Source organism: Uranotaenia lowii, chromosome 3 (assembly GCF_029784155.1).
Source record: "Uranotaenia lowii strain MFRU-FL chromosome 3, ASM2978415v1, whole genome shotgun sequence".
In the NCBI taxonomy this organism is placed as follows: domain Eukaryota; kingdom Metazoa; phylum Arthropoda; class Insecta; order Diptera; family Culicidae; genus Uranotaenia; species Uranotaenia lowii.
This window is the reverse complement of record NC_073693.1, coordinates 168,110,013-168,118,979: the sequence shown is the minus strand read 5'-3', so window position 1 is coordinate 168,118,979 and position 8,967 is coordinate 168,110,013. Positions and strand designations below refer to the sequence as shown.

The 8,967-nt window shown below is 37.7% G+C and overlaps 1 protein-coding gene across 1 annotated transcript; it reads right to left on the bottom strand.

The window, feature by feature from the left end:
• Positions 1–3,208: 3,208 nt before the first annotated feature.
• LOC129758001 (uncharacterized) lies at positions 3,209–8,803 on the bottom strand. Its single transcript, XM_055755421.1, has 8 exons — positions 8,684–8,803; positions 8,369–8,615; positions 8,156–8,297; positions 4,173–4,255; positions 3,889–4,086; positions 3,655–3,829; positions 3,510–3,595; positions 3,209–3,446 (listed from the first exon to the last, which is right to left on the bottom strand). Exons 1-8 carry the CDS (start codon positions 8,792–8,794, stop codon positions 3,250–3,252), a joined length of 1,239 nt encoding a protein of 412 aa, XP_055611396.1. The 5' UTR covers positions 8,795–8,803; the 3' UTR covers positions 3,209–3,249.
• Between the last annotated feature and the right edge of the window lie 164 nt (positions 8,804–8,967).

Here is an 8,967-nt window from a genome sequence, read left to right as displayed (position 1 = left end):
TAGAAATCCAGAGTTGATTAAAGGATGTTATAAATAGTTTAATACTGTTTAACTTTTATTGAATTCTTCTTCTATGGGTGTTGCGGAGAGAAATACATTAAGAGATAAAGATCTAATCTGCATAGCACGTGACCAGTGTGTGAGATGACCAAAAATACTCCTATCATCGGATTCTAAGATTCAGAATTCACTAAGACCATTCGGTGTGCGAGTTTTCATCTGGAGCGTGTATTGGAGTCATCATTTCTTTTCAGATTGATAAATTACTAACAATATTCTTCTATCAGTAATAATACGTAAGTTTGAAACAAATATATGGGAATTAGCTGTTCTCAGATAGCGAAACAAAACATAGCGGAATTTTGAATTCACTCGCTTAATCAATAATAAATGCTTAAATAAAACCGCTAAAAATAGATAGCGGACTAAAGCTATTATTGTGTCATTCATTATTGAGATTTCGGATGGAGCAGCAAGACGCGTGTTGCTTGCTCGGAGTCTGGAATCAAAGAGACCAGCTTTTATTTCGTTTTTCATTTCGTAATGTTTCCTACAGTTAGGCGTTTTCTTTTATCATCGCTCACGCTTAGCGAAAGAAACCCTTTATTGGGTTGGATTCAACAATTATCATTACCTGGTGAAAAGCGCTTTAAAGACTGATTTGCCTCAAAGTATGCAATGGCTTTAGGTTGGTAATCAAACTTTTAGAAATCACTTTTCTTATAACTTTTAAGCTGTGAAACAAAAAATAATATGGCCAAAAATAATCAATGGAGTTTTAATCTGAACGAATTTGTCAAAAGTTAGAGTCCACTGAAACGTGGATCAATCCTTCTTCAACTTCAAAAACATCAGAATTTTGAATGTTTCTAACTCATCTAAAAATATTACAACCAAATGATTTAATACTTTGCTTGCTCTTATATGTGTTGTGAGCCTTATTACTTGCTCACTCGGAAGGAGGTCGCCAATAGCCCCTAGTTGCTGGCCAAACCACGGCAACCGTCTGGGGTGGGCTACATACGCCTCTTTTGCTGGGCCAGCTAGAGTTTGAAACTTTTGAGCTCAAGGTCGGCTCTCGCTATAAGGGAACTGGTCGGATATCCAAGAAGAACACACAAATGATTTTTCTAATGAAATATTGTCATGTATTACAAACTTACTCTGTGTAGTGTGGGTGTGTAGGGTGTGTTCTGCTGCTGCTGCTGCTGGTGCCGGCCGGCCGTAACGGGTCCACTTCGATGCTGCGTTTCCTACCGTGGTCATCAACTGGCCATTCGATGCTATGGAACCGGAGGGTTGTTATTTGAATTTTCACGAACCCGTTTGAAGGGATCAAACAACACCCTCTGGAACCAGATCGTAATGAATCGGATTGGCGGTTATGGTTGGCCGTCCTCGTGGTGGATGCCAATCCTTCGCTGGTACTCTGGATGGTGCCCGCAGCGCTTGCGCTCCGCAGGCTCCTCGACAGAGCAACGGAACCCGATAGATTGTTATATGCTGGGTTTGCTGGGGATTTTCCGCAATTGTTGTCCACTTTGTTCGTTGGACCCTTTGCCACTTGGTATGGCAATTTGGTGGATCCAACTAGCGGATGGACACGGGATGTTCGGGACCTTCTGACCAGTGCTTCGGCTCACCTGCCCAGTTGCCACGTGTAACCGGAGTTGGTTGAGTCGCCTTGGTAGGATCCGATGTCTGGAATCCTCCTGACTCGGGATGGCAATGGCAGAGTGGTGAATTGAAAAGCGGTGTTTCACTGGTCTGTTTGCTTCGTGCGAACGGAAGCTTTGTTGAATCCAATTGGCGGGATTCTGTGGTCAGATTCTTCAGTCAGAATATTAAGGCAGAATCTCAAACCAGAATCTTAAGGGTCCTGGATGGGAATATGGGATATTATAGGGAGGGTTTCTTGACAAATTATTCCTCAACTCACTTGACTCGATTTCTTTACAGCTCACTGTTCTTTTTTTATACTTTCCACTGAGTTATTTATGACTGATAACTATTGTTACTAACTATTAGTATTCGCTCTGTAACGGTGTTTTCGCTTACGTGGCTACAGGTGGAAAGGAAGTTTTAATTTTCTTTTGTCAATGAGTTGGCAACCCCCTGACCCAACATCCGTTCCATTTTCCACTGACGTTTAGTTTGCTGTCATTCCCGTTTCGTTGAGTTTGAGCTTGTGTGTGTTTTTGTATTTTAAATTTAAATCTGCTGAATGTTTTCCCTAGCTATCATTTTAATTTGGAGTGTCTTATTTATTTTTATTTTAACCTAGCTGAACCAATCTAATCTCGCATACTTACATATTTTGTCCCTACTAAAGTGAGTTCCATCGGAAAATTGTCGATGAACTACTTGATGGACTCTTAAAAGCTTTGAGTGTTCAGAAGGAACATTCTAATATGGCTTGCTCTGTGGGGGTTTAACGGGGCAAGACAACCTAAAGGTTACAGCCTACTTGGTTAAATAATTCTAATTACTGAATCAAAGCAATCGAAATATTCCCTTTAATTCAACCACGGTATGAGAAAAGTTCAGATACCGGTATTCCGACAGCAACTTACTATCTTCAACTTGCATCTTGTAACTTGGGAGATAGTAAGTTTCTATCGAAATGGCGATATCTGAACTTTTCTCATACCGTGGTTGAATTAAAGGGAATCTTCCAACTGCTTCAATTCAATATTTTGCTTGAATTTTTAATGTTTTTTGAAACTGGACTGATAAAATATGTTGATTTTTCAGCAACTATGGCAATCGAAAGTATGCGCATATTATCGAATATGCGAAGAAGAAAAGTGCGACATGCGCAGTCTAGACTGAGTCGATTTGAGGTCATTTTTAATTGCTTAAACCCTGGGGTCTAAAAACCTTGTTTGTCAAGACTCATCCATGATTTTTTGCAGAATTTTTAAGTAACGTTAAAAACATGAGTAAATTTTAGCTTTTATGTTTGTATGGGAAAATTTAATATTTTGTACTGAAAAATCAACATCATTTTTGTTTGTTATATGGAACCGAGCCTGCCTATGGTTTTCGTGCCAATTTATCAATTCTCCAAAGGAAATTTTCCGCTGAACAGCTTTGTCAAAGACCTAAACTTTGTATTTTGTATCTTATTAGGCAAAAAAGTTATTATCTAGCTGTTAAACGGGGGTATGTCTTTTGGCATTGATAAACAATAAATTTAATCAGGTCAACAAATATTTATTAAAAAGCCCTGAGAATATGAGGGTATGGCTAGCACTCAACCATAGCACATGGCAGCTGATCGGTGTCCTTCGAGGGAACCTCTTTTCCTTCTTGCATTCCATTTCCGTTAACACAATAACATTGGCCCCTCCGACATTGAACGGGCATATAGTTGCCATTTGGACAGCAATCCGGGAGATCTAAACTTTTCGCATCCTGCAAAAGCTTCCTGGCCCTAGCACATTCTGGAGAAAGTAAAGTTGAATTGTAATTTCAAATGCTAGTTATTTTGTTTTAGTTTCACTTACTACAATCGATTTTTGAGGCATTTGATGAACCTTTTTGAACTGAGAATGAGTCTATATTGCTTCCATCGTTGTTCACACAAAACAAACTGAAACAAAAAAATGAAATTGTGGCCCTAATATAAAATTCAATATTTCTTAGACTTACTGAGTGTCATTCGATTGAACACTGGCAAACCACCCATCTGGTTGACAAATATCGGCGTTGAATTTCATCACATTAAATCCATTCGACTCATAGCTTTGAATTTCTTGCAACTTCTCCAGTTTTGCAACCTCACAATCTCGTAGCCAAGTGGTGTTGTCGTGTTGCTTTTTATCAACTGAAAATTGAAATAGTGTATTGGATATGATAATCTTAAGAGAAAAATCAAATTATTACAGCATGGTAGACCCTCAAGTCCCCTGGATATGTTCCGGCTTCCAGATATCGGATCTCCGACGTGCATATCGACACACGTGCACATGGTCCCGACACACTGTAGTTGCTCATATGAGCCCTTCGAATCGCACCGGGATGAGAAAATGGGATACCGTGCGTTCAGCAGCTTTTGTGCTTTCGCCGCCAAGCGTGAACATTCTGAAATGTGACCACAATTTTAACAGTAGAATTTGTAGAATTGTCTTTAATATACACAAGGTAACACATTTCTAAAATTGACGTACCACATCGCATCGAAACTTCAATTCGTGAAGTATGTACTGCATCGCCGAATATGCGGTTCCCTTCCTTGTCGATGCAGTAGCATCTGAAAATGAAACATCAAAAATATTACAATTATTATACAGGTATGTTGTATGCATTCAATTATACATTAAAATAAACTAACCTTCTGCTTGGAATCCTAACTTGAAGTTTCTTAAAAAATTACTATCATTTACAGGGAATCTTGTAGAAAACAGCATTTTACTTTTTTAGCCCACAAGCTATGGAGCTATCTGTTTTCCATGAAAAGAGTCAAGAGGTGTCCTGAAAAATCCTGATTTTTAGCTTCACGTTGTCCTGACTTTTGCCGAAACCACCTGGCACCCCTGGTCACAAGCAACTGAGGCGGAGGATGAACCACGAGCTCGTGGACTCTACGAGCTGCGAGAATGCCGGACGACTGTCGTTCAAAACAGGTGTTTGCTACCAATCCGGTAGAAACGAAACAGGCAAGGGCGCAACAAGCGAGGTGGTTAGACCAAGTGGAGCGTGATCTGGCGTATTTGGGATGCCCGAGGAGTTGGAGAACGGTTGCCATGGACCGAGGGAATTGGAGGAATAGGGTAACGGACCTGTTTTGGACCGCTTTGGGAAGTGGCTATGCTATTTTCTGGCATAAAAAAGTATATGTTACAATTTTCGACTGTTTTATCAGTTTATTACGAAGATCAAGGCTTTTTCAATCGAAAAATATTGTCGTTTGTTGCAATGTAACAAGATTTTAGCCTAAAAACACGTTTCTTCAATCATTACTCTGGTCAGTATTTTGGACCACCAGGTTTTTATTTTGGACCACCCTTTGACCTATTTTGGACCACCCTTAAACTAAATAAGTATTTTTTTTTCTAAATTTTGCTTTATCTCGACAGCGATTGATGCACAATTATGCGAATTATTCAGATAATTTTGTCTTTTCTTATTGTTATAGACTGGTCAAGTTTTGTTTGTTCGATAAGAATAGAGTAAAAACACTAAAATCCCTGTTATATTTTGTTTTCCAAATGTTATGAAAATTCTGACAGCACACTGAAATCTCGACGAAATTTGTTCTGCAGTGTTCAATACTGGCCAAGTCTGACATCATGAACTTCGCGACATCAATTGATGCATTTTGACTTCCAAAACCTTAGTGGATTTGAATTGGCTTCAGTTCTGTAGATACATATATTCAAAAAGAAAAAAATATCCGAGATTTATGCTATCTTTTTAGATATCCAAAAGCCAGTTTTTTTCACAAAAATTCAGTTTTAAGTTTTATACTAACTTTGTTCTAGGATAAAATTTATCGATGGAGTAATTTTCCAAAAGTTTTTTTTAATTTGCATAACCACAGGGGCTGAAAACTAGATTTTAAGTACTTTATCGCTTGTATAATTTACACATTTCAACCACCTTTTCCCAAGTTTTGAAACATATATAGCTATAATTGAATATATTATTTGATAAAGTTGTTCTAATATCAACTGAGATATTTAAACTGTTACAAAAATTAAACTCGTTGCATATTTGCCGATTTGTTGACGTTTTTCCCCCAACCCCTCCTTTAGACGGGTTTTACATTTCGTTTCTTCTACCTACCCAAGTTTTTTTCCTCGAAAATCATTCCTGAATGCACTCATTTTACTGGCAATCCTAAGGGTTGAAACTTTTAGATCAAACTTTCAATAATTTTTCATGAAGCATAAAAAACAATGACTTAATAGAAAATTGGTGCATGTCCAAGTTTTCATGTTTTGAGGCTTCTTTAAGCTGTAGCTTTCAACAACTGCTTATCAAACAGTTGCCATTGATGTGAATTGTTAGATTAACGTGATTCAAAGCATAGTGCACAAAAAGTAAGTTAAAACTATGATTGGCTTGATTTTATGCCGATTAAAGTGAAGCTCGTCTAATGGCGAGTTTGGGCTTTAGCGAGTTGGTTAAATATATTCATGCTTAAGTTCCAAATTTTATTCATAATTAGTGATTGAAATAGTGTGCATAATTCTTTTATATCGTCGTACAACGTCTTATTACGTTCATGAACATTTAACAGCAAGTTTAATACCCAGGTTATGTTGAGTGGTCCAAAATAAGTCCCTAAGGAATAAAGTAGGACCTATTTTCGACATGGGTCAAATTGCTATTAAAATCAGCTATTTTGCTGTTTCGAACTTGCAAATAGTTTTCACGTGTTTAATCATAGCTATGAACATGTTTGTATTTGTAGAATTCATAACAGCTATGCAGCAAACCTCTTGAAAGTTGACTCCAATAATGGCACGTCCTCTTGAAATGGCCCTGATTCGGTCCAATTGTGAAAAACCAAAACTTTATTTTCGATTTTCTTTCCGTTAACAGCTTACTTAACTAAAATTTTAGATGTGATTAGAATCATAAGAAGTAGCTTTAACTATATTTGTTCAAAATTTTTATGAATAACATGATTTATGAGAGAAATATTGGCAAAAAGCTACAAGGTGGTCCAAAATATGTACCCGGTCCTAAATAAGTCCGTTACCCTATTATCCATAGGAAAACCATGTAAATAATTATGATCCTCCATCGAATCAAAGAAACCCATTTTTACTGGATACCCAATTTCTAAGATAGAACGTTTAAAAAAAAAATTCTTCAATTTATGGAAAATTTAATAGATAACATTTATACTATTTCTCACATGTATGTATGTATGTATGGTTCCCCCATCGGTAGCAAGGACCAGCCTATGTCTGTGTGGCTTGGCCTTCGAATTGCTTCTCAGGCTTCCACGGCCGATGGTTCGTCGAAGGAAGGCATCCAACCTTCAGAGACCTACAATGGTTGGCAATCCACTCCGCTTGAAATAGTCTCTTCAGATTAACCCCAGATGCATTCCCTCTGAAATATATAATTATTTATACAATGAAACACATCTTACCTGTCGGCAACTTATGGGATTCGAACCCAAAAGTTTTTCTTGCCGATACCGGGAATCGAACCCAGTACGCCTGGGTTACCAGACTCGCGCCAGCCTGTCCATTAGCGCATGTCCATTAGCACATCAGCGCCTCACATTTATACTATTTCTCACATCACTATAAAAAGTATTCAAGTATTTAATATTAAAAATCTTAACCCTCTACAACTCAACATTATCCGCTGAAAAACCACAGAATATTAGCTACCAAAATTATAACTGTTATAGCAACTATTGCCTTTTGTTGTGTTGTGAGGTTAATAAGTTTTTAAACATTCTGCGCAAAAAATTAGGGCTTGGATTACATGATTCAATATTCAAAAGAATATTGTGTCAGAGCACAACTAGTTTACCACCAGATGAAAACAAATACGCTATAAGAATCTCATTCACAAAAAATACGAAAAAAAAATCATCATTTGATTTTATCTAAAAAAACACAATCTAAAAAATAATTACAAAACAAATATTTAACTGTAAACTGATTGCAGTTGAACTAATAATTCTGGGAAAATTTTCAACATGGTTCGGTTCAACGTGCTGAAGCAGTTTGGATTTTAAATCAAAACATCTTGGTGCGAATACTATTATTAAGAATCACATCCCCTATAGGGTTTTTGCTTCACACTCATACAAGAGGTCTGTTAGGCATACATTAGAGGTTTTTATATGCGGCGAAAGCAAAATTCAACTAAAATGTTGGTTTTCCCTTAAATGAATGCTAAATTTCTCTAAAAAACATTCATAAAATATATTTCGGATCATTTGCTAACAAGTTGAAACGATTAGGTGATTATTTTATTGGATATCAGTGAGGAACCAATCCTTCTTTAGTCGATTTGTATTCATTTAACATGGGGCTGTCACATTTTTTTGCCCAACGGCTTACTTATACTAATGCACTGTGCAAACGCCCTATTACACAGAATTACAAAATGTCAATAAACAGATCGCTACACAAAAAAACCCAAATACACTATATCCCAATTAAAAAAAAATATTTACGTTTGTCCGGGAATGCACACTACCGGTGCAAAGTTTCCGTCAGCATCACAAACCGGCCTCTGCTCCAAGTGCCCGATCAGTCCATTCATCCGACGTTCATCGAATTCGGTCTGCGCTTTATAGCAAGGGCTGGTGACACTCACTGCAATAAAAAAACATTCGACGGCAATAATAGTTTAGGTACACACGAAAGATAAGAGCCCACTTGCTTACTTTTCTGACACGTCGGGTGCTCTTCACCTTCAACAATCATGCAGTACAACCCCGGGCCGCAGATCCCTGTCGGAACGGGAGAACCCAGGCCTCCCATCGAACAGTCCTCACCCTGCTTCAAGTTTTCTACGCAAATCTCACAACACGAGCACGGACTTATGGAAGGAAATATTATGCCATTGTGAGTTGAGTTCTGAACTTTGCAAACCGTCTTCAGCTGATCACACGGGTTACTCTCGCGGTAATTCTAATTTAAGAAAGAACAGGAATCAGTGATTCAAGTTCTGGATTGAGAATAATCATCACTTTGCTTACGTCACAATATTCATCCGTGCAGACGTAGTTATTGGGAAATCCCAATTGAGCCCCGCTGTTGAAGATTTCAAAAACCGATATCACAACCAGATACAAAACTAATTTACTCATTTTAACCGTTTTTTTCGAGCTAATCGTAAAATTTACCAAATCAATTCATTGATTGGTAATAAAACATCCACCCAATTGGAACAATTAGTGACAACTGGTGATTGATATCTATATGCTTCGCAAATGGTACTGATAACGAGTCTAGTGAAGGTTGGGGCCTATCAGTCCCCCTT

Coding starts and splice junctions, on each gene's coding strand:
- LOC129758001 (XM_055755421.1), bottom strand. CDS start 8,794: ATGAGTAAATTAGTTTTGTATCTGGTTGTGATATCGGTTTTTGAAATC. Junction 8,298..8,368: donor GCACCCGACGTGTCAGAAAA/GTAAGCAAGTGG, acceptor TTTTTATTGCAG/TGAGTGTCACCAGCCCTTGC. Junction 3,830..3,888: donor ACTTGAGGGTCTACCATGCT/GTAATAATTTGA, acceptor TTCAATTTTCAG/TTGATAAAAAGCAACACGAC.